Raw genomic sequence first — 26483 nt, forward strand, 5'->3', positions numbered from 1 at the left:
ATTTAGTACTGTGAAGTAGATATTATGTTTTTAATATTATATTTTCTAGGTAGATATCAATAATTTATTTTGATCATTCGATTTTTTTTAATTTGATTAATTTGGGTTATTTTCATTAAAATTAACATTTAAGGGATGATTGGGCTATTAAGGGTAACACTCATGAACTCAAAGATCCGTCTTTCTTTTTTATTCTCTTTTTTTCTTTTTTCTTTTTTCTTCTTATTTGTATATAAAAACAATTGCATGCTTTCTTTTTTTCCTCTTTAGTTATGTTTTCCTTTGGATTTTAAGTCAAACTTTCATGTCTCTCACAGTAAGTTCTTATCATATAAATGGTAACAAAACCAAAAGAAAAATGCATTCATCTGATCGCGTTTTAAAATAAAATAAATTCATTTTTCACAATATTAATCAAAGTAAGTGTGGAAATAAGAAGATTGCTATATTCATATCATGCGAGGAAATTATTAAAATTACAATCATAACTTCAAAAAAAAAAAACTTATGTAAAATTATTAAAAGAAAAGATTTCATATTGTATAATGATAAAATAATAATAATATTTTCATCTTCAACTTTTTTAAATGAAAAATATATTTTTATCTTAACATAATTTGTCATTGTTTACATTTAAATTTATATTACATTTACCCTCAAAAATAAAATAGTAATCATATAATTTTATCCAATAAAAACATTTTTTTATTTCTTTTATTTGTCATATTATACGCAATTGTTTATAAATTTTCATCTCAAATTACACAACTTTTTCTTTAATCTAAATAATCATATTTTTATCTTCAAATATACTCAAATACACTTAAATTCATTTATAAATTTACTCCAATCCAATCCAAATACAATAGTTAAATTATATTATAATATTGTAGAAATTAAAATATATAAAGTTAGTATATTATTAGTTGTTGAAATGAAAATCTATACAATCAATGATATGGTTGAATTAGTATCTGATTAAATAATTTTTCATTTGAAATATTGATTATGTTATCATTATAAAAACATAATATTTTTTATGAAGAAAATTTGTTGATAAAACGTTTATTAATATTTTTTATTAAAGGATAAGACAGTTCGGTAATTATTGATGATAATAACCAGATATCTGTCAACAATTATTAAATAATACATTTATTAACAATTATTTAAAGATTAATAGTTTGATAATTACCTAATGGAACGTTTACAACCTATGTACTAACATATATACTAATAAATAAATTTACCAGGCGGTAATTATTGAAGATCAAATCCATAAAATGTTTAGTGATGTAAGTATTTGCATTTAGATACAAGACAATATTTTCTCAATAAATACACGTACATATTCATTTAATAAATAAAGTTTGGAAGTATAACATTTAGATATGGTTTTTAAATTGATCTTGAGATTATAATTAGAAATTGATGAAATTAATAAGTTGCTAAAACTTTAATAGATTGGAATTATAAAGGTATTTTGAGCTATAAAGTCATTATGATTGTAAAACCCTGAAAATGATATCTGGAAAAGAGGGACAAATGTCTCAACTAAAAGAGTTTGAACATTTTATAGGATTTTTTTAAAACACACCTCATCCCATTTTCTCAGAATCCGCATCTCTCTAAAAATCCAACCCTCTTCTTTTCTCCTCCTTCTCTCTAGAAAATCTTCATCTCATTTCATCTTTTCCTCAAACAGCCACCGTCTAAGCAATTTGGGAGTCAAGATTTTCAATCTTCACCGATCAAAGTCTGGTTTAGAGCTGGTAAGTCTTGTTTTCTTAGATTATTGTTAGATTCTGTAACTTTTAAACACATGCAAGCCAAGTTTCTGGTTGCATGTGTTCATCAGTGTTCTTTTCTCGATTTTGATCACATTTATGGTCCTTTGGTTGAACTCTTCTCATCAATCGGTGAGCTTTAGGTGTTTTTAGAAATTCTGAAATTGAGCACAAATTTCTGGAGGATAAAAGTTGTTCGGTCTGTTTGAGGTAAGGGAAGCTAGTTAATTTAATTACTTGGTTTGATGTACGAATATATTGTTTGATGATTATGCATGTGTATGAAATTGATTTGGATGATTCTGTATGAATGTAAAATAGAATGATTTGTGTTCGGTTGAATTTGGTGTGGACTGTTAAATGACTGTGTTCATGATGATTGTATTTATGTTGAGTTTCTGGTTCATTGCCGAGTGCATTGGGAAGAAGTGGGATAGTAAAATTTGAGAAATGATGTTACGTTGTGAATGTGGTCGGTATAGAGAATCTGGGTAAGTGGTATAAAACTTGTTAGAACCTTGAGTTACTTAAAATTGTAATAAAGTTAGGAAATCTGATTTTTGGTCCTTGAGTCGATGATTCAACATAATTAACTCTCAAATCTGAGATGAAACTCGCTAAATGATGTTAGAAAGGTTTAGGTATTCTTAGTTTAGTTTAGAAATGTGTATGATTCATGTTTGGAGGATTAGGAGTTTGTAAAAATGTTTAGTTTTGGTAAAATTTGATGTGTTCATAATTCTGCAGAAAACTGAGGGTTCATGGTTGATCGCTCAGCCATGCTTTGATTTGGCCGTTCGGCCTTCTTCTGTGTTCGGTTATTAATTGGGTTTGGTTTCTTTGAAGTCCTCCCAGTTCATGACCGTTCGACCTTAGTAGCGCTCGGTCTCGGTAGTGCTTGTTCTGTACTACCGTTCGATCTCGGTAGTGCTCGATCATATGCCAACACTCGGCCTTAGTAGTGCTCGGTGATGCACTAAGCGCTTGGTCCTGTACTGGCCATTAGGCTAATGATAGCGCTCGGTCTTGTACTTGCCATTATGCTAGTGATAGCGCTCGGTTATGTATTGTCTTGGTAGTGCTGAGTCTTGTACTAGCGCTTGTTCTTATACTTGTGCTTAATATCATATTTGTACTAAGTTAATAGTGTTCGGTTTAAGCCAACATTGTTCGTTCTGATTCATTATTGATTCATATAAGTTCGAGTATTAAACTCCTGCTTGAGTCTTATTCTCTACATGACCATTCGGTCATGTTCTCATATATGGGAGTACTCTCCCGCTCGGTATTGTTCACAGGTTAGGATTGATCTGCCATGTTTGGTCTTAATCAAAGGTGAGGTATTGTTTTACTGAGACATGTGATATTTATTAAAAGATGTGAAGAACAAGGAATGATCATAATTCTAATGTATTGATGATGAAGTATGATGATATCTGAAATGTGATATAAATGAAATAGTATGGATATGAACGAGTATTTCAGGGAGGAATATTTCTATATTTGTTATGGAATTGTAAAGTATGAATATGGTTATACTAAGCTGTCGTTCATCCTGACATTCTAATGGTCACCGAGTCTCAAATAGAGAATGGTGGCGCATGTGGTGAGAATAGCAGGAGGCCTGGTTGCGTATAGCTTGGGGTTCCAACTATCGGACTAAACTCATGTGTATACTTGGGTTTCCAGCTACAATTAGGGATGAAGGGCTAACCTCGTGTGGCGGCTTGGGTTTCCAGCTATGGTAATTCTGATGATTTTCCAGATTACCTTTCCACGAGTGCAAGAACATCATAGCTACATAATTCATACAGTCCAGACAGTCAGAGTAAAGTGAACAGTCAATGCATGCATTGTATATGATTATGGTTTGAAATGTATGATTGTTTGTTGCATGATGGACTGATTGATTTATATCATATTTATGTGAGTTATCTGTTTACATAGTTAATGAAATTACACTAGCTTACCCTTTATTTTTCTGTCTTGTCTGGTTGTTCGTTCGGTCGTCCTTGTCCTTGCAATGATCATCCTGTGGGTGTGAGCAGAAGGAGCTGAAGTTTCTCTGGAGTAGGCGCTGGTAGGAGAAGATGGTTCTTGTTAGGGTAAGAACGTTCGGTCTGGTGCTGGTTTTGTATTAGTATAGGACCGTTCGGTTTAATACATTGCTTGTTTATCGATCGGTCTGCTCTTATGAGTTGTGTTACTATAGGTTTCTGTAAAGTTATAAATTTATGATTATATTAGGATAACTGTAAATTAACTTTATTCTTCTCGTAAACTGTTCTATTTTATTATGAATGGAAGGACTCTTAAATATAGTTTAAAGCTATATTTTTGGGATGGTACAATGATGATGTTATGCTTGTGAACTATTTTGGATTGATTTTTCTATAACCTGTAAACTTGCTATTCAAGCAAAAGAGAAATAATAATTAGTAGACCCTCTTTTACCATAATTTATATAATTTTTTCACGCAATGAGTTTTATAATCTAACAATACAAAATTTAAATCAATACATTATTAAAATAAATCAACAGTATAAATTTTCAGAAAACAAAAGGCTAAAATAAATTTTGATGCATTCGTGCATTATCATATGCTTATTAAAAGATTTTATGTCGTTAATTATCTTATATAATTGAATATCTTTGACATTTTAATATTTTGAGGTCCAAATACATCATTTTACCAAAGACTGTTATCATCTATTATCATCCGTTGCTAATTTTACATGAAAAAACTTATACATCTAAGATTTCTTTTAAAAAATCATTAATTAATGAAAATGAATTTAATTTCCTTGTGGGGTATAAAATAAAGATATCACACTTATTTGATGTGATCGTTTGATGTGGTATCATGCTTACGTTTGCGATAAACGTAAGCGTGCATGCTTTTCAGTTTATGATAATAAATATAAACTAAAATATAATTATTAAATGAGTTCAGTTTTTTTAAAAAAATCTATATTGATTTTTTCTTCATAATGAAAACGAAGATGAGGTTGCAGTACTTGTAAATTTGGGTTTGTAGATAAAAAGTTAAGATTGTTAACTTTTTGTTTCAAAAATATATTATTTGTAAAATATGATTAAACTCTAATACCGTGGCTATTTTTTCGCAGTGCCTTTTTTTTAGTTATTATAATTGCCAAATAGATCTCATCTAATATATATATATATATATATATATATATATATATATATATATATATATATATATATATATATATATATATTACATTATTTAATAAAATCTAATTGTGATAATTATAAAATATTAATAATAAAATAGTCTTTAATTATATCACTTTTTAAACTTATAGTTTTAACCTAACATTTTATTTTATTTTATGTCATTTTTTATTATTTTTATCTCTTATATTGGATCAGAAACTAGTTACATTTACAAATTAATGTTTCAGATATTATATGTACAATTTTAGTATATAATAAGATTTTAGTACCATATAAAAGTCATCTTAAAGAATAATTAAATTTGATGAATATTAATTTATCATAAAACATAATTAACACTGATTGCTTCAATTAGACTGTAATAATAAAATTTATTATGCATTAATTATTAAACTTACCAAATATTTGTTGATTTTGACAATTAAAATATTTTCTGCTGATAACGTTTTAAGTTGACATAATGGTGTGAATGATGAAAGATAATAAAAATGCAAATAGATTTCGGAAATATATAATCTTAATCTCATAACCGAAACAATTGATATTTAATATATTCTCATTTTTCATATACCCAAAATTCGATTAACCCAAACATAATTCAACTTTTGAGACATCAAAATGAGACCTTAAAATCTTCTCATGGTCTTTGTAAATTGTAATCACAAACATTTAAGTGATTATCGAAAAGATTATTTGTACAACGGCAAAGAGAATAAAAGTTGTGAAAAAGAGAAAAAGAAAAGAGTGGACGCAATGCTCTGTTAATTTTCCAAAAGCACTTATTCTCTCATTCCACTTACTTTGCCTAAACAAAGAACAATTTGGGTAATGAGAAAAAGACCAAGAACTAAGAACGCAGACAAAACAAACAGGGAATAAGACAACAAACTCGATAAAGCATGACAGAGGAAAATATCTATACACCTTTTTAATTTCTCAAAATACCATGAACTGAATAGAGTAGAGGGACTATGTTTGGCGATAAAAGAACAAAATTCATGAATTCCAAACGAACTTCTAAGCATAAAAGCACTTTTCGTGCACGTATCTTTGGGTAAACTCAATTTTATTGACACGGATAATCTTTTGACCTACTTTCAAAACTCCATCACTTTATAATATTCTATCACATGTTTATTTATTTTTTATTAAGACTGAATATTAAAAAATAAATTTAAATTATTTATTTTTACAAAACTGTTTTATAAAATAAAATATATCTATTTATATATGTTAGATGTTAAGACGTGTGTTTCTGTTATTTGGGCTTAGTCTATTTTGTATTAAGGGCATTGGCCCATATCTTACAATATAAATAAACTACCCTATGTGTATGCTAAACACACAAGAGATATTTTCTCCCAATCTTCTCTATTTCTCATATGGTATCTAAAGCACAGGAATAGTTTCAATCAACTCCACGGTCTCCGGCACCCATAACTGCCGCTGTTGTTGCAGTCGCCGTCGCTGTCGTCGCCGCCGCCGGAGTTCCAGAATCGACCGGCGACCACACCATCGGAATCGTCTCGGCCGGGCGACCACCGTGGTACGAAGATTGCAGCAAACCGACCACCCACGCGCTGCCGCAAGAGTCACCACTGTCGTCGCTACCGTCGCGCGTGCCGGCGCGTCGCCGGAGCTTTCCGCCGCCGATCAGCACCGCCGTGATCGCCTCTTCGCCCTCTTTCTGGATCTGTGATCGTTGCGTTAATTGGAGCACTTTGAATTTTTAGGGTTTCTCCCTCTCCATGGCGTCTTCCTCGTCTACAAACACCTCTGTTGGTGGCTCATCTTCTGATCCCTCAATATATACCAATTATGTGAATGTACACTTGTCCATTGACAAGTTAGATGGCACAAATTATGCAACATGGACGTCCGACATCAAACTTTGGTTGAAGAGTCAGGGGTACTTAGATCATCTTACTCAAAATGTGACTACTGCTCCCATAGATGACACTTCCCGCTGGATGAAAATTGATGCTCAGTTATGCATTGTTATAAAGTCCACCATTCACTCCTCACTGAAACAAATGTTTCGATCCTATGAAACATGTTCAGAAGTATGGGCACAAGCGAAGTTGTTATACACAAATGACACTCAGCGTCTTTATGGTGTTTGTCAGGACCTATTAACTGTTATTGGTCCACGCAATCCTGGTCCCATGGCAGAATATTTGGGTAAAATTCATGCCCTTCTTCATGACTTTAATGATATATTACCTCCTGCTTCCACTCCTGCTGAAGAATTGGAACAACGATCAAAGTTCTTCATGTTGTTGGCATTATACGGACTCTCTGATGATGTTTCTCATGTCCGTGATCAGATTTTGGGTTCTCCTGTCATACCCAACTTTACTTCTACTTGTTCTGCTCTTTTGCATATACTGAGCAAACCCGTCACTGAGACATCCCCTCATACTGATGATTCCTCTGTTATGGCTGCTCAACGTGATGATCGAAGTCGGTCTCGCAAGCCAAGTAAAGGACGTCCAAAATGTGACCATTGTGGCAAGTTAGGCCACAAGATTGATAGATGTTATGCTCTCCATGGACGTCCTCCTCGACCTGTAGCAATGACAAATTCTGATCCACCTCCCCGATCACCGCCTGCAGACCATCCTACTTCATCTAATATCGTAGACAAACCTGCAATCTTTAACGAATTTCTCAGATGGTATGAGGATCATCAGCACTCTGGTTCCACTACATCTGCATCTGTTGCACGTACAGGTACACCTTTTGTTGGTCTAACTCACTCCCTCGGACCTTGGGTCCTTGACTCAGGCGCCACCGATCATATCACTGGTAACAAGTTCTTGTTTTCTTCCTTGTCATGTCCGGATAATTTACCCTCAGTAACAATGGCTTATGGGTCTAGAGTCTCATCTCATGGTATTGGTACTGTTAATATTTTTCCATCCATATCCATTGATCATGTACTTTATGTCTCTGGGTCTCCCTTCAACTTATTGTTCATTAGTCGTTTAACTCGTACTCTTAATTGTGTTATTTCATTTACTAAAGATTCTGTTTGGTTGCAGGACCGGAGTTCGAAACACATGATTGGCACAGGATGTGAGTCTCATGGCCTTTATCATCTCCGCCCTTCTCCACATGTTGGCGTAGTCATGGAGTCACCATCCCTTCTTCATGCTCAGTTCGGTCATCCTAGTCTTGCCAAACTACAATAACTTGTTCCGAGGTTGTCCACATTATCTAGTTTGTCGTGTGAGTCTTGTCAGTTAGGGAAGCATACTCGTAGTTCCTTTCCTCGTAATGTCTCACAACGGGCGTCGTCCCCCTTTTCATTGGTTCATTCTGACATTTGGGGATTTAGTCGTGTTAAATTATTTATTTTTACAAAACTATTTTATAAAATAAAATATATCTATTTATATATTTTAAACTGATTTTATCTTTAGTGGACCATATATATATATATATAAATTGACCTTGATTTTTTTTATATAATAGGTATGATTTTCAAGTGTAAATAAAATTATTTTTAAAAATTTTCTTGTTAAAGTGCATATTATAAAAGGGAAAAAAAAATCAAAGAATGCGTATATAATATAGAAATAAATAAATAAATAGGATAACATATGTGAAACTCATAACATAGTTGTATTCATCTATATTAATAAACGATTCACATCTTCAGCTGAAATGAAAGAATATTAAAAAGATAACAATTATCTAATGAGTACCTCTCTTACTTTTTATGCATGTTTTGCAACACAAGAATATTATAATGCAGGGAAGAACAATGATTCAATGAACCTTAGAAGAGAAAATAATTAATTTAATAACATAAAAAATTAATATTACATTGAATTACGATAATATACATAATTTTAAAATTATTTTGTATAATTAAAGCTATGGTCATCTTAAATTAGAATAATAATATTTTTAACATGATTTGTAATGTTTGAGTGATGTGTATTAACCTTATCTCATAAAAAATGGTCAAAATTATTACGAGATCAGAAAAAAAAATCTACAAGAAAAACGATTAATTTGTAAAAATAAATCACATAACCCTTATGGAATATGTTTATTTTTCTTAGTGACTAAATCATATAATATAATTATTTTTATGCATGTTTATTTTTCTTAGTGACTAAAACATTATGTTGTATCAAATAGTTTTAAAATTAAATTATTTTAAATAATTACAAGGCAATGACAAATATTTTTTTTTTCAAAAATATATTAGACCTATTAGTAGCACCATACATTTATATATAGAGAATATAAACACACTTGGAGCTTTCCTAACATGTCAAAATTATTTTTATTTTATTTTTATTATAGTCTTTTTATTTTAATTATTTGTACTAAAAAAACGTAGATATTTTTTACATTTACTTAAAACCATTGATTACTTCCATAACATAATCGATTATATACATATATATTAAAGATATAATGATTTTGTCTTTAAATGTAATTAATCAGATATAAATTTCACTGATATATAGACAGGATATACAAGTTAATTTTAAAAATACTTTTGTATTAATTTTAAAAAAAGGAAAAAGAAAAACTAAGTCATGTAGCCATTAGAAAACTCTCTCTGATAATCCAATCCTTAATTTGTTGTATTTGTTGGTTCTTACTAGATAATGATTCTGACAGTAATGACTTGAATATATTCTGTATCTAATAAAAAGTAGCCATTATCATCACAAGTGCAGTTGCAGAAAGAATGAAAGCTCCACTAAGATTCTGAAACACTGATAGTGCTGTAAAAATACTCAATCTACCTGATCAGACTCCATGTATCATGATTGGGTTATTTAATTAGTCAATTAATTCAATTCGTTTATTAATATGTAAAAAAATTAATGGTTAAACGACTTTAACTCATTTTATTATAATTTTTTTAATTATAAAAAAGTAACAAAACTTTTAATTTAAATTTAAGTAAAAAGAAATAATTTTAAATTATATTTATAATTAATTAAATATGAGATTTCATTATGTTACAAAATATTTTCAATTTAAATTTGTTTTTGTATAATTGTGTAAACTTTTCATGTTGTTTAATTGTTATTTTATATAAAAATAATTTCGTGCTTGTTTTAATATTTTGTAAAATGACTTGATTTAAAAAAAATACCTATTAAAAAGATTATGTGAATTGATGAGCTATTAACCACCAGTTCAATAAGATAAACAGGATTTTTAGCGAATCAGATTCAAAATTAATCCATATCAAAATTTTAAACTTTTTTTTTCAAAATTTATAAAAATAAAAACTCATTTATTTTTTATTTTATCATTAATTACTCATAACATAATAAAATTATAAATATAATTCTATCAAAATAAGAATTTGTAAGTTCATTTTGTTAATCTTATAAGTGGACAATGTTAGAAAAAAGAAACTGCCAACACGGGTGGGTTGGGTTGTTAAAATGGGCCAAGTGCAAATCACACGGGCTCAGCCCGTGTCCACTTCAGGACTTGGGAAAATTGACTAAACTGAGAGGGTTGACTTTTGATGGGATTCCAACGAGGAATTGACACGTAAGGTGAGGTACACAGGAGGGTTGATATGGTTGCCCTCAGGTGAACCCCTCTCCTCTGTTCTGAATGAATCTGCTCTCTCTGCACGGAACACAAAAACATAAAAGTAAATTTTCACACTCACGGTCGCTTCCTACGACAATCGAATTTGCGTCAGCCTCAATTCTCAGTAAGTTTTTTTTGTCTCACCACTTTAACGACTTCTCCCTCTTCTCTTTGGTCATTCAATTGTTTCAATTCCATTCCGATTTAGTTTTAGGGTTTTCCTTCTTCCGCATTCTTAAACGACTGCGTTGCCAGTATTCAATTGAAGCGCTTTAATTATTCTTCCTTGTAAGTATTATTTTTTTTCCAATGGGAATTAACCAAGTAGCTGACTTTCTGAGTTTCGTTCGAACTGTAGTGTGTAAGAACTGTACCCGAAGACCTGGAAATTCGCTTTAATACTCTGTTTCTTGAGTGAGAAAATTTTGAAAGAGGGTAAAAAAATCAATCTTTTTTACTCTCTTTTGGATGGAACGTGCAACTAAACTAATACATTACACTCCTCTGGGATGATGGAATGTTTTGGGGTGCAAAAGCTTTATTCTGTTACGAAATGATGGATTCTTAAAAATGTTAGTTGGCTTGAATTTTTCTCTCATTTTTTTGGAAAATGATTTGCAAATTTTAGTTCTTGTTAACTCTTGGATTAGCTAGTGGTTCTTAATTATTGATTCCATTTGATAATCAAACTCAAAAATTCTAGCAGTCTTTTGTATGTGGTGTTATTGGTGTTCGATTTAGAATAAGCTTTGAAATGCTTCTTTTAGTATGTTTTGAGTCATAAATTTATCGTATTTTTTCTCTTTTATTCTGTGGAAGCATAACTTTTGTGTATTAAAAACAAAAAGAAACTTGTTTGAAGTTGACTAATGTTTTCCAGACGGTGACATGATTGTTTGTCATACTTTTGAAAGACATTCTTCCTTCAGATTGATTTTGTGAAAAGTCTTTGAATTGAGCTTGGTTACTGCCTAACTGGTAAATCCATTTTAACTGTTGTAGTTGTAGCGGAGTGTATTTGTCCTCTGTTAAAGACTTTGACTCGTATGATTTTCTTTCTCTTATACTTTGTAGTACTTACTTATTACATTATATGACAGTTTTGTACTCATTTTATGCTGTCTGCTGTTATGCTTTCTTCTTAAAACGAAAACATCACTTAAGAATTTTTTTAATTAGGACAATATAGTTCTCATTTTCTTAATCATTTTTATCTCCAATGAAAGAGTGATTTTATCAATTTTATACCCTGTTGTGTAGCATACCACCTGGCCTGAAAATCTGATAGAAGATGTTTTGTTGCTGCAGTGGAGTTTGGGATTGATGGCTCCATTAATGGTGAGACAGTAGGAAATGTTACTCTAGGGCAGATTAACAGTTGCAGCACACCTGATGAAAACAAAGTAGGTTGCAGCTCTTTCAATCCTGCTTATAAACATGATCATGATGATAATATAACTCAAGATTCTTCTGGAGGGGACACAATCCCATCAGGAATTCCTGCAGTATCAGTTGTTTCAGCTGATGAGCCCTATGTGGGACAGGAGTTTGATTCTGAAGCTGCAGCACATGCATTCTATAATGCATATGCTACCCGTGTTGGATTCATCATACGTGTGAGTAAGCTCTCACGATCAAGGCGTGACGGATCTGCTATTGGACGGGCTCTTGTTTGCAACAGAGAAGGTTACAGAATGCCTGACAAACGTGAAAAGATTGTAAGGCAAAGGGCAGAGACTAGGGTTGGTTGCAGGGCAATGATTTTGGTGAGGAAAGTAAGTTCCGGTAAATGGGTTGTTACTAAGTTTATACAGGAGCACACTCATCCTTTAACACCTGGAAAAGGTAGAAGGGATTGCATTTACGAGCAATACCCGGTGAGTTAGTGTTCTTTTCATCACTGAGATGCAATCCGTGGTTATGTGCTACTTTATCCTTGATAGATAATAGCTAGATAGTTGCTCACTCACTTAGCACTAGCCCATCATACAAGAGTTTGAATTTTGCTTAACAGAATTCCCACCTTACACAAATTACCGAAAATTGTTTAAGGCCAAGCTTTCTCAAATGTAAAATCCTTGATTTTTATGCCTACTGGTTATAGATTGCAATTTTAGTTGATGTTTGAATTTCCCTATTAAGATGGATGGAAAATGTTTTGACAGCATCTTCTGTTTGGCCTATATGCTTGTGAGATCTTATGTGAAGAGTAGCTTGAACAATTTGAAGATCCTCTCTTTGAATTGAGTTTTTTCTCATTCTTACATCTTATGTTCTATGCAATTTCCAGAACGAACATGATAAAATTCGAGAACTGTCTCAGCAGTTGGCCATTGAGAAAAAACGGTCTGCAACCTATAAAAGGCATCTTGAATTGATATTTGAGCACATTGAAGAGCATAATGAAAGCCTTTCAAAGAAAATACAACACATAGTGGACAGTGTGAAGGAGATGGAAACCAAAGAACAACAGAGTCATAGATAGATTCAGCTCAGTATCCAGTTTTTTTAATTATTTTTCACTGGATGTAACGCAGAATCAACTGTCAGGGTCATAAGTGCCGCTAGAAATGTCGTGCAATAATACAGTTGCTGACCTAGATATTTACTTCTTCAAGCTTTAGGTGTCAGGTGAGTTCTGTAGTTCAGTTTGCTAAGTTCAATGGAACTCAATAATTCATTAGATTGCTTCAAATTCTATGATATTTTAGTTGTAGAAGAAACTAGTTCAGTCAATGTACAGGTCCTTTGAATCCATTCTTCTCAAGTTAAGCTAACAATGTGCAACTCATAACAGGCATGCACATGCCTTTACAGAATTAAAATGTTCCATTGTTGATGTTGTAAAGTTTTGTCTATGGTTCTCTTCTTTGTATAGCATTCAAATAATATTCAGAATGAACAATCCGAATTCAGTTTATTGTTGTCAAACTTCCATCAATGAATTCACTTTTTTATTGGCCGCATTGAATTACCATCCAACACCCCAATTTTTCTGTAATAAGAGGTGTCATAAGTGCATATGACTAAATCACAGGTATGAAATTTAAGGGATGTTTGGAATATATATATATATATATATATATATATATATATATATATATATATATATATATATATATATATATATATATATATATATATATATATATATATATATATATATATATATATATATATATATATATTTCCGAAAAGACAATCCCTATTGGTATGTACGAAGTTAGTAGTATAAGTGAAAAAGTCCCTAAATATTAAAAAAGTATGTTTCTTAAAACAATATATAGATGTATGTGTTATCTATTTATGCAAAAATATCAGTGAAGCAAGTGAAGAAGTCCCGAAGTATTTATAACTAACTGATAAAAAAAAACTGAGATATTGAAGACACTTGCCGATATGTTTAGATAAACTTTAAAATAAAATAAGTAATTCGAAAATTAAAAAAGTGTAGAGGAATGATTAAAAAAGTTATAATTAAAATACTTAGTGTGATATAATAAAAAAGTTAATTAATAAAATAATTTTTTTATGAATTAGAAAATAATACTAAAAAATATTTCAAATTTCAAATTTAATTTATTTAAATAATTAATTGTGGATTATATATAATTTTTTACATTTAATTGTTTCTCGTGTTAATTGAAGAAACATTAAAATAATTTACCTCACAAAAATATCAAATTTTAAATTAATTATGTTTATTATATTATTATTATTATAGTCTTTTTTATTTAAATTATTTGTAATAAACATAAATATTTTTTACATTTACTTAAAACCATTGATTACTTCCATAACCTAATCGATTATACACAAACATACACACATATAATGATTATGTCTTTAAATGTAATTAATTAAATAATAGATAATATGTCTCGATTTTCATGTTTAAAAATACTTTTGTATTCTTCTAAAAAGGTTATCTTTATCTCATCATGTATAAATTAATTTTAGTTCATAAAAAAAAGAAAAAAAAATGAAACTTTTCTTGGAAGAGCTTACACTCGCTAATTTGCTGGTTCTTACTAGATAATGATTCTAACAGTAATGACTTAAAATTATTGTGTATCTAATAAAAGGAACCAACCAATGTGATCACAGAATTGAAGACAAATGCAGTTGCAGTTGCAGAAAGAATGAAAGCTCCACTAAGATTCTGAAACACAACTCCATGAAAATAGGAACTGAATAATCCATGACGAGACTCAGTTAAGCAAAACAAAACAAATAAAAAAAATTGGTGAACAGTAAGTACTAATAACATGATCAGGTGTCAGAAGTTGTGTTGCAAGAAGAGCTTCTCTCGTGGAGAAGCAAGACCAATCTCTTCCTCAAGACTTTTGAGAGCATCACCACCACCACCACCACCACCACCACCTCCTCCGACATTGCCCAAATTCCTTCCTTCTACATTTTTTCCCTCAACATCAGCCTCCGAGCCTGATCTTCTCTGAGAAGAAGTGACACTGGGGAAAGTGATCCATGAGGGTGCTCTGAACTCAAACCTCTGATCTTCCACATCAGTGCTTTCTGAGGCTGACCTGTTTGAAGACCTTTGAGATGATTTTTTGTGCAGTCTGTTGCTTCCCAAAACCACCTCAGTTGGCAAAATTGGCTGCTCTATGCAAGGACTCCCCATCAACTGTGCAAGAGCTCTCTCCAAAACTGTTGTCACTTTGTCCATTGAAGGCCTATCCTTCCCTTTCATCCTCACACTTTTACAAGCCACATTAGCTATTCTTCTCAATGCATCAACATCAGAAGGAGCTTTCAAAACTGGATCCAGAATTGAACCTATATCTCCTGACTTTATCAGAGGCACTGCCCATTGAACAATGTTCCCTTCTTCATACTGCATGTCAATAGCTTTTCTCCCGCTCAGTATCTCCAACAGTAGAACGCCAAAGCTGTATACATCAGACTTTGTGGTGAGGTAATGGAGCCTGTAGTATTCAGGATCAAGATAGCCAAGAGTCCCAGCTGGTAGTTCAGCCAGTGGGGAGCTGCTATCTGCAGGACCAAGCAGGGACAAACCAAAATCAGCCACTCTCGCATTGTGTTCTTCATCGATGAGAATGTTTGAGGACTTTATGTCTCTGTGAATCACCGGTGGACAAGCATAGCCGTGCAGATATTCGATTCCACGAGCTGCTTGCACTGCAATCGTCACCCTTCTCACCCAATCCATTTGCTCTTTCATCACTTTGTTGCCATGAAGGTGTTGATGCAATGAGCCATGAGCCATGTACTCATAGACAAGGAGTCTCTCTCCACCCTCCTCACAGTAGCCTAGTAGATTGAGCAAGTGTGCGTGGTTCAGCCTAGAAAGCAAGTCAAGCTCGGTGTGAAACTCCTTGGAGTTCTTCTGCACGTTGGGATACACTATGGCCCTTTTAACAGCAACAACAGTGCCATCTTTGAGAACCCCTTTGAACACACAAGAGAAACTTCCCTTCCCCACTATGGACTCCTCTTTGAATCCACCGGTTGCTCTTTCAAGTTCCTCGTACGGGAACATCTGTGCTCTCCTAATCTTGAACTCCTCCAAGTCTGGTCGGACCTTGGATTTCTCCTTCTGGTGTGACGAACTCCCTCTTAGTTTCTTCCCCTTTGACCCTCTTGCTGTAGAAGAACACTGACAATCTCTTAGCTTGTAGCGAACATACAACACCGCAGTTATGGACACAATACAAACAAAGAAAACAGCAAAAGCTATCTCTGCAATAATCACGGGCAGTTGAAGTGACCAAAATCTTTCACTTCTCTTGCCAGAGGCAGCATTGGAATAGGAAGAGGAGCAATTGGAGAGGCATTCAGGCGAGGAACAGATAGAACAGTTATATTCACATAGTATGTCAGATTTCAAATTGCATCCACTTCTCTTGTACATCTCAGGAGGACAAGAAGCACTGCATGGCATGCAAACATGGGAATCTGGTGACTTGCATATACCATTTTGTGAGGTTTCAAAGTAACCTGGAGGACATGGAGTAGACCTACACATTCTTGGTGAGACAGGCAAAGGGAGAGAAGTGGGGAAGCCAACACCCCAACACACAGGCATATGAGATTTCTCAACAAGCACTCCACAGGTAAAGTAATTCCCAGCACCAATCTCAAAGGCCTTAATCCCACTAGGAACTCTGGTGCCTGCTTTGAAACTATAGCCCCAACAAACCACTCCATGATCATAGCTCTTAATCCCACATGCATGGAACTTCCCTCCCACCACTGAAAGCATGGGATCATTGGGAGCCAATTCAACTTTACCTTGTCCTTGTCCTGAACCTGTCAATGAAATTGAAAGTTCTTCACCCAAATCCAGCAAGCTCCTCCCCCAACAAACTGCTCTAGAATTCACCCCTTCCAAGATTCCACACACATGGTACCCTCCAGCAGAGATCTTCTGAAACCTCAAGCCCTTAGGGACCATATTAATAACTTGGCTACTTGTCTCGTCCCCCCAGCAGAACACACTTCTGTTCTGAGAAAACAAGCCACAATTGAACTGAGAGCCAGCTGAGATTGCTTGAACCTGCCCATCAAACACATAGTTATTTGTCATGTTGTAGCCCCAACAATCAACCAAAGAAGTGTTCCTGTGTCTTCCAGTCAATGGTTTCCTCAATCCACAAACGTGAAAATCCCCGGCACTGATCTCTAGGTACTGAGCTCCCTTAACCATAGGTTGTGGCACACCCATTTCAACATGGCCACTGCTACCCCAGCAATATGGTTGACTAGAACTCATCAAAAGCCCGCACACAAACCCATCACCGGCTGTCAGACCAAAGAACGGAAAATGTGTTGGTGTTCCATAAATTATGGCTGAGTTCATCCCGTAACAGTTTACAGTGTGAGATCCATCCGGTTTCAAGCCACAAAACGCGGACCCTTTGTCGCCGTAAGAGACGGCAATGGAAGACATGGAGCCAAGACTTGAAACTTGCAACCACAAGCATGAGAAAACCACAACCTCAAATATAGTAACAAATGGAACTGGCCATAGGTTCATGTTCAAAGTGCAGAAATGAAGAACTGAGACACTGGATATTGTTCAAAAAAAGTAGAATCCTCGCTAATGATGTCAGTTGGAAACACCTTTTGATCACTCAGCAAGAAACACGGTTTAAAAGGAGAGAATCAAGTCCAATATAACTATAAAAAAGCATCGTTACCTCATGGGTTTTTCACAGTTCCATGGATGCAATGCAAGAAGAGACCCCAAAAAATGAAAAAAGAGTGGAGGGATCATAAAATAACCAGTGGAACAAGGCCATTGCTGGTAGCAAAATCAGAATCTTGATTGTGGGTTTGTATGCATGAGTAAGCAACAATCAGCAGCACAAATGGCAAGGAGTTTGACTGGATCTTTTGTCCACTTTTGATTCTTACAATAGAGAAGATGCTATGCTTTTGTTGTTTGGTGAGTGAGAAAAAATTAGCAGAAGAAAAAGCAGCTCCATGTTGTGTTTTGAAAACTGACATGAAATGAAGAAACGGTCATAATAGATCAAGAATTGAAGGTGTTTTTGGAGGTTGCAAGAAGAAGAGAAGAGAAGAGAGAGTGAGGGAAAGAAGATGCATTAAATGACACAAAACTGCTACTTCTGAATATGTGGAAATGTAGGTGAAGGCATTAAATAACACAGTTAATGCTTTTTGATCTTTCCATTCGAAGTTTTCCTGAATTTTATTTTCGTTAACAGAGCTATATTTATCATCCCATGGGAACAAGAACAATCCTTTCCCCAAAAATATTTATCATTTCAATTCTTTATTCCATGCCTTCGTGCGTTTATTTTTCACCATGCACCACTCATATCTGTGTAGTAAACTTCCTCATGCATTTTGTCATTCTTTTTGGTGTAATATATAAAGTACATTCTTTTTTTTTCCTATCTTAATCGTTTCATTAACAAAGATCTGTGGTAGGATGAAAATGTAAATCGATCATTACAATAGATAACAAAATAATTAGTTACTAAAAAATATTAATATTTAAATAATTTTTATTTTACATAAAAAATTATAATTTTGATCTTTAATTTAAAATTAGATATTATTTTAGATAAATTACAGTAAGTAATTAAAATTTTGGCAACTAATATTGTCTAGTTTTTGTTTTATAATAGAGACTATTTTAAATTTAATAGTTTTTAGTTTATGTTTTAATTTTAAGTTTACTGAGTGATATTTCAAGATCAATCGATATTGTTTGTTTGAGAATATGTTTATTATGATTTTATTCTTAAAATATATTTTGAAGGGTGAAAGAAAAAGTATTTGACCTCAGTTTCTAAACGATTAAGAATGGAAGAAGATAGAATACTTTTGATCACAACTTCTAATTTCATGATTAAATATATCTTAAATTTTTTTTTAAAAATATTATTTGATCAGTGTATTTGTTAAGAGTTTCTCAAAATAAATAAAACATGAAATGAGATGTTTTTAAAAATAAATTAATACAGTAACGAGATTACGTTTTTAATTAATTATTTTTAATACTTTGACCGATAGTTTGAAGACTCTAATCAAATTGGTGAGTCAAGAATTTGACTCCTTTAGGATGAGAGGAATACACTTCAAAGGTTTAAGTAGAGTATAATAATGCGCATTAATTATAAGATCAATGTTGATATTTATAATTAATTATAAGATCAATGTTGATATTTATAATTAATTATATATTTTCGATAAATATCTATTTGATTATCCAATTAACAGGTTTGAATTTTATCACAATTTTAAATTGTTGATTGATGGTTAAATATATATCTAGAAAAATATTTTTGTGGGGGAGTTTTCGAAACTATCATTTATAAAGAAAGTACCCAATCAAGATTTCTACATTAAGATTTAAAAAAAAACAAATAAATTTGAGGATGAGAATCAATAGATATTTTTAAAAAATAAAACATTAACACGATTAAAAAACTAATTCTCGAGGAAAATGATAAAAAGCCTATATCAAGTCTTTGATTAATATGATGCATATTTTTTATCAAAGTAAAATCTAGAAAATGCAATCACAATAAATTCATTAGAATTGACCCAAGCTCATTATGGTATATTAAGAGTTTTATTATTAGCCAATCCCCTCAAATTCTAAAAAAAAAGTCTATAAAACTTATGATTGTTTTTTAGAATTCCTTACTTTTTGTAGGATTTAATATTAATATTCTTTAGAGGTCTTCTCCTGCTTCCTTTCCTAGTAGTTTGAACTTGTTTATTATGTTTTTATGTAGTAGAATATTTTTCCTCTTCCACCACATTAACCCAATTAAAAGCTAATTTCAATTCTTCTAAGGCAGACTTCCTGCGTAAAAGAATTAAGGATTATCTTATTTGGAAGAGGTTAAATATGTAACTTTTTTACTTAATGGTGATAATGCTCTTGGTTCAGATGACTTTGGTAGATGTTTTTATCACTCTTTTTGTGAGATTGTTAGTGTTAATATTTGTAAAGTTGTCCAACAATTCTTTCGACGTGGTTGGATCCTCCCTAGTATGAATTCAAATATTGTTTCTCTTGTTTATAATGTTGAAATGTATAATTAACTTTCGTCCTATAACAGTAGCTAAATTTTGTTTCAAAATCATTACAAAAATTTTAGTTAATAGGCTTGCAGTGATTGCTGGTAGAATTATTTCTCCTAATCAAAATGGTTTCATTAAAGGGAGGAATATTAAAGATTATATTTGTATTACTTCTAAAGCTATTAATCTTTTATCTAAAAAGGTCAAGGGTGGTAATATAATTATTAAAATTGATATAACCAAGGTTTTTGATACAATCAATCGACATTTCTTTTCAAATTGTGTTGTTTTGGTTTTCATTAAGGCTTTTTTTACGTGGATTCTTTGTATTTTACAATTTTCTCATCTTTCTATCCAGGTTAATGGTGGCTTGGTTTGTTACTTTATTTATGATAGAGGAGTTAGGCAGGAGGATCCTCTTTCTCCTTTGCTTTTTTGTTTTGCTAAGGAGGTTTTGAGTAGGGACATCTCATAGCTTATTTCCAAAAAACTCATGCTTCCTATGGTTGATTTTTGGGGATACAATTTTCTTCTCATACTCTTTATGCTTGTGATATATTTTGCCTTTTGTAATTAAAAGAGACACCAACACCCCTGTAGCATTTGAAATCTTTCTTGCATGAGTATGACACTTTCTCTGGTCAATGAGTGAGTCTTGCTAAAGATAACTTTTACACTCTTGATGCTTGTGCTTCTTTTGTTAGATATCTAAAGAAGCTTCTCTCTTGTAATCAATGATATCTTCCTTTTATGTATTTTGGTGTGCCAATTTTTGTGGAGGCTCCTAAGGCGCGATTTTTTCAATCTTTGATTGATTAGATTCATAATAAGTTTACTTCTTAAAAAGGAAAATTTCATAGTACGATGGGGAGAATTCAACTAGTAAATTTTGTAATTGTCACTTATTGTTTGTTCAGCCTGTACTCACTGGAATTTTTCTTCTTTTATAACTAATTTATATAACTTTTATTCTTTAATGGTTACTAAGGATGAGATGTGCCTAATTGGATTATGGATGATATTGGTGTATTTTATCAACAAATTGCAAAAAAAAAAAAAAAAAAATCTCTTATGATGTGGAATGTGTGAAGGAGAACTTGATTTGGTTAAATGAGATGCCACCAGCTAAAACTTTGATTCTTTGGAAGCTTTTATATGGTCGTTTACCTCTTGATATAGAGGTTAAGAAAAATGAGTGATTTTATACTCTATGTGTTCTTGGTTCTATAATAATGTTGAATATTTCTCTTATTTGTTTTTTCATTGTTCTCTTACTGTATGGTTGTGGAAATGATTGAATGAAGTTTTTCAAGAATTTACAGTTTTCTTCTTTGGATTTAGTTGTTTAGTTTATAAAGTTTCCTTGTAGTCATTTGCTTAAAGTGATTGTTATTACTGCAGTTATTTAAATGATTTGAAAGATGTTGCAGTTATTTAAAAGATTTGGAAGATGAGAAATCATAGTATATTTCAAGATTCAATTGCATTTTCTTGTACTGTTTTTCAAATTAAGAAGTTAATGTGTATGATTAGGAATAAATCTAAGAAGCATACAAGTAATACTATCATCTATGATATTTTGATGTTAAAATTTTTCAATATTCAAACTATGAAAATTATGATGGTTTCACTTCTAGACATAATATGACAAGTTTCATCTACCAAATATATTTTGAAAACACAAACAATACAAGAATATCCAATAGAAAATTTAAATTTGTAATGCAACATGTTTCTTAGTTTTAAAAAAATGAGAATGAAAAAAATTGAAACCACTTATTTTTTACAAAAATATTTATATTAAATTTCACTGTAATAATATCACCCGAGAGAATGATTAAAATAATCGTAGTCCAAAATATGTATACATGTATTCGTAGATCGGTATTTCATTTTTCAGGCCTAATAAACCTCGTGATTACCACGTGGGGATCCAAAATTTCATATGTTTTTGTTGGTTTTGATCAATTTTATTCAAACTCATTGTTTTATGTAGTGCAGTTCTTTTTATTATTATTATTATAAGTTTCTTGCTAGCTTTTGTTTACTTTTCTCAGTCTTTGTCAGTCAACTATACTACATCTATTAAACAAACCCTATCAATTTAATATTAACCATTAATTAAATGCTAATCAAATTAGTTTACATATTTTGATATTGATTAGTCCTTCAACTTTTATAATACGTAAAAGTAGTTTTTCTTGGTATTTAAATTTAATATTTGCTAGTGAGTTTCTACTATTACAGTTAAAAAAAAGACTAAATTCACTTATTTTCTACAGTTTGAGAACTAATTTATTGATTTAAAGTATATAAAACAAATACAAAAAGAATAAAAACACATTTATAAACAATGCATGGTATTGTTAAGTTTAAAAAATTCTAGTAAGTGTTCTTCATCTAATAGATAGATTAAAAGTAAACAAAAAAATGTTAAAAATATTACAATACAGTTTCATCATAATTTTAATAAAAAGTCATTTAATGTTAACCCTGTCATTCTGCCTCGAGCCCACAAAGGAGCAGATTTATTAGAAGTTCAATTGAGGAATTCAAGGTAACATTAACAATTTCTTAGACGTTAAACAAAGAATGAATAAGAATTAGCTAAATTATTATGCAGGTTGATTGTCATATTTCCTAATTTAAATTGAAGTTTCATGTGGATAATTCTGGTTAATTTTCAAGGTTATTTTATCCTGCGAGTCTTATATAAATTTATGATCTTGATTATTAAGGAAATTAATTAGTAATCTTGATTTGGAAAGTCTTATATAAATTTAAATAATCTATATAAAAAAACACTAATTCTAAAATTGCTAAAACGAGTTTCTTAATTTATGATGTGAAATTCATAATTAAGGTATACACTTTATCAGTTAAAAGTTCGCTCTATTAACTTCAAAGTAATTCCCTAAACAATTTTCTCATAAACAAAACTAACCTATACTATGAAGTTATTTTTCGGATATGTACTAAATATATTAGTGAGTTAAAAAATTATGAATATATGAATTAACGGAGGTAGAGAGATACAACATACATAAATATTTCCAGGTAAGATATTGTCTGCAATGAATTAATGATTCTTTCACTTTTATAAGATACTGGATATAAGATCACACTTGGATTTCTAAAAGGGCTTGGATTACTAAAAGGGATGTATGTATGTAGGTACGTAGCAAAACAAAGCTAACAGCAGCAGCAACATACAAAATTCTTGGACAGAGAATTCATGTATATTGGTTTCAAATTTCGGGTGTTGTGTATGCTTCAAAAGAACAATCATGTACAACAAAATTTCGGCTGTTACTAATTATTGTAATTAATGCAGTAATTGGTGAAGCACCTTGGAGAATAGCCGTGTGGATCTTCTAGGCCGAACTGTCACAGATTTCTTCATGCTTCTTAAGAACATTCCAACAGGTTTATCAGTGCAACTTTGAACCTTTGAGTGTCTGTGTTTCTTCTTCTTCTGATGTTCCATTTTAGATTCCCGATCACCAAACTTTTTAAGCGATTCATCAAATCGGTAGCATCTGAAGGAAACACAGTATGATTATGCTCAAATCAGTAACATAAAAGCTTAATTAACTAAGAAAAAATGTTGCTGATGGGAGTAATTACTCTGAATTCTCCCTTCCCTTAACAATTTTGCCCACCTCCTGCAGATAAAGGGATGCTTTATACATTCATCACAAGTGAAATCATAAAAGCAAAGATAAGAGTTCGTCCTATAGAACAGTTTTTAGATTGTCAATACACACAAGTTTATATATTATCTTCCCCCACAGACCCTATACTTCATCCCCTTCTGCAACACGCACAAACATAGGATTATAAGTTGTTTTCACAGATATGTTACATAGGATTATAAGAATACTGTCGCAAAAATAGAGGATAAGATGCAAATTATTGAGAGCTGATTACACTAGAAAACAACTAGCAAATAATGAGAAAATAAAAAACCACACAAATCACTGATCAAACTACAGTGAAAAAGATACCAACATGAATAATAAGCCGAAGTTTACAAATAGAAAGAGTTAGGAAACTTCATTCAGTAATGATGAGATTACTGAATCTTTTAATGATGAGATTACTTTCATATATGTAAACAAAGATCCAAATAGGCCTTCCAAATGGAAAGAAAACAAAAAACTATACATTACAAATCTAGAAGGTCAGAGATAGCATAACGCCATACCCGTTCTTCAGCTAATGATGGGAGATTCTTCCCATGAGTATCCAAATTAATCTCCTTTGAATTGCCCTGTTCCTCAACTAAATCGTTCTTAGGATCAACTAAATCCGGGAGTCCACCATCTTCAAAAATTTCATCACCTGGCTATGAATCATTATGCTTTAGTATCAATAGCATTAAGGGTTTTCTCAGATACATCTTTAGCACAAGATTCAGCACCAGAAATACAATTATTTGGTGCAGCATAGCTAACTAATCTAAGGCAGTGGATTGCTTTTCATTTATACCTTTTCCTTGTGAAGAACACCCTCGTAAGCAACCAAGATCCTGCCGAAGACTCCCACACGCATTCTCACTCAAACATACCTCATTTCTATACCTGTTAGCCCAATACGATGGGGATGAATTCAAATCGACACAAAGGTTAATCCCCTCCTCTGACCACCCATGGTACTCAAAAGAAAGAGGGGGAACATCAGTAATTTCTATCAGTGAAGAACTGAAATCTTTCTCCTGTGAAGAAACACCAGTTTCTACATCTCCACGGTTATTCTGATGAAAACCTTGCTCTGTCTTGTGCCTTGTATTGCCTAAATGAATATCAGACTTTCCTCCAGACAACCTTGTCTTCTTTGAATCTCTATCAGACATTGTATACCCAAGTTGCTCCTGTAATTGATGAACACAACTTCATAAGCATCTTGTTCAAATGATTGTACAAAAAAGAAGAAGAAAGAAATGCAACTAAAGGTTGAAAACTCAATATACACCTCATGTCCCCTCACCCATATCCATTAACTGTAAGTTGGTAACAGACACCATGTGTAACTACTGTCGAATCCATAGTACGAGGAAGCATGAACTTCTTTAAGGTTTAGATCATATTCTTGCAACTTCCTTTTCTTTTCTTTCGTTTTCTTTATGAGGGTTTGTTTTCCATGGCTAAAAGAGTTTGTTAAGACACTCAAAAGCTCTCTTTGGTGGCAACGAGATTTAAGCACAGAAGGAATTTTGAGAAAATAAAGAAACATTTTTTATTTTACTATAAAGAAAGTGGAAAAAAGAAAGAGAAGGAACATGAGTAGTACCTGATCTCAAATCTTGCGGAGAATGTCAGACTCACCTAAAAATGGAAAATAAAGATTTGGAAAGGTTTACCTTTTATATATTTGTTGGCAGAGTGTAAAAGCTTTTTTTCAGAAGTATATTTATCCTGTTATTTTATTTTATTATGATATTTCACGTATTGTAATTAAACTTGTGTTTCTCTAATTAACTTTAAATATTTAGATAAAATTATATTTTAATATATTTATTTGAATTCATTTTCCATATATTTTTAACCTTTATTAAACTTTAAGCTACCTCCAATCTCGTCAAATGTCGCTTTGGCCGAGTGGTTAAGGCGTGTGCCTGCTAAGTACATGGGGTTTCCCCGCGAGAGTTCGAATCTCTCAGGCGACGACTTAATTTTTTATTTTTATTTTTATTTTCATAATCAACATTTTAAAAAAACCAATAATCATTAAGGGAGTGCTTGTAGTAAATAAATTTTTAACGATTTTAGTTTTGACATACAACAACAATAGACTAATTAATTACTGTAGATGTTATATATTCATTACGAAAACAATAAAATATCTGCAAGGAATTAAATATTATAAAAACTTCTAAAAGTTTATCATTAAGATTATCATATTTCAGATAAGTTTCTAAAAGGTAAATTCAAGTATTTAGCAAATAATGAATTGATTTTTTTTTAATATCAAACAAAAATCTTCTTTTAGGTGAGCCATTTGTTTGAAGTATAATTTATAACCAATCATTTATTTTAGAAGACTCTTCAACAAACTCAATTTAATAGCATGTCTTTTAAATCATATCTTTTTCCAACTAATTTGACCTTTTTGGAAAACTAATCACATTTAATTAAGTCTTATTGTGGAATAGGTATGTTTTTTTTTGTTTGCAAGTTTTTTGTTAATTCCACCTAAACATGATATTTTTTTTTCTTACAAATTTGGTGTTCCGGAATAAAATAACATCCAATATTTCATTTTATATATTTTTTTTACTACTTTTTATAATTTTCTAAGTATTTGTTTATTTATATATAATCACATCGCTACAATATACATTGTACATATCCATTTAATAA

At 31.7% G+C, this 26483-nt stretch overlaps 3 protein-coding genes and 1 non-coding gene across 7 annotated transcripts; 2 read left to right on the top strand and 2 right to left on the bottom strand.

Moving 5' to 3' along the window:
* The first annotated feature begins 10576 nt into the window (after positions 1-10576).
* LOC108333285 (protein FAR-RED ELONGATED HYPOCOTYL 3-like) lies at positions 10577-13444 on the top strand. The gene is made up of 3 exons (XM_017568685.2): positions 10577-10696; positions 11881-12449; positions 12863-13444. The coding sequence occupies exons 1-3, from the start codon at positions 10594-10596 to the stop codon at positions 13055-13057; spliced, it is 867 nt and encodes a 288-aa protein (XP_017424174.2). The 5' UTR covers positions 10577-10593; the 3' UTR covers positions 13058-13444.
* A 1195-nt stretch (positions 13445-14639) lies between these two features.
* Positions 14640-18180, bottom strand: LOC108332329 (serine/threonine-protein kinase-like protein ACR4). Its single transcript, XM_017567538.2, has one exon. The coding sequence runs from the start codon at positions 17591-17593 to the stop codon at positions 14852-14854; it is 2742 nt and encodes a 913-aa protein (XP_017423027.1). The 5' UTR covers positions 17594-18180; the 3' UTR covers positions 14640-14851.
* Positions 18181-23154: 4974 nt separating this feature from the next.
* LOC108333476 (uncharacterized) lies at positions 23155-25449 on the bottom strand. 4 transcript variants are annotated; one of them, XM_017568935.2, is made up of 5 exons: positions 25111-25328; positions 24613-24994; positions 24329-24465; positions 23749-23786; positions 23158-23660 (listed from the first exon to the last, which is right to left on the bottom strand). In XM_017568935.2, exons 2-5 carry the CDS (start codon positions 24974-24976, stop codon positions 23447-23449), a joined length of 753 nt encoding a protein of 250 aa, XP_017424424.1. In that variant the 5' UTR covers positions 24977-24994; positions 25111-25328; the 3' UTR covers positions 23158-23446. The 4 variants fall into 4 exon arrangements, with proteins under 4 accessions (XP_052727284.1, XP_017424424.1, XP_017424423.1 ...); XM_017568934.2 differs by having other exon boundaries at positions 25096-25328; XM_017568933.2 differs by lacking the exon at positions 25111-25328 and adding an exon at positions 25414-25449 and having other exon boundaries at positions 23159-23660.
* A 258-nt stretch (positions 25450-25707) lies between these two features.
* TRNAS-GCU (transfer RNA serine (anticodon GCU)) lies at positions 25708-25789 on the top strand. Its single transcript has one exon. It is a non-coding gene; the product is annotated as a tRNA-Ser (tRNA).
* The last annotated feature ends 694 nt before the right edge of the window (positions 25790-26483 follow it).

Source organism: Vigna angularis, chromosome 11, assembly GCF_016808095.1.
Source record: "Vigna angularis cultivar LongXiaoDou No.4 chromosome 11, ASM1680809v1, whole genome shotgun sequence".
Taxonomy (NCBI): domain Eukaryota; kingdom Viridiplantae; phylum Streptophyta; class Magnoliopsida; order Fabales; family Fabaceae; genus Vigna; species Vigna angularis.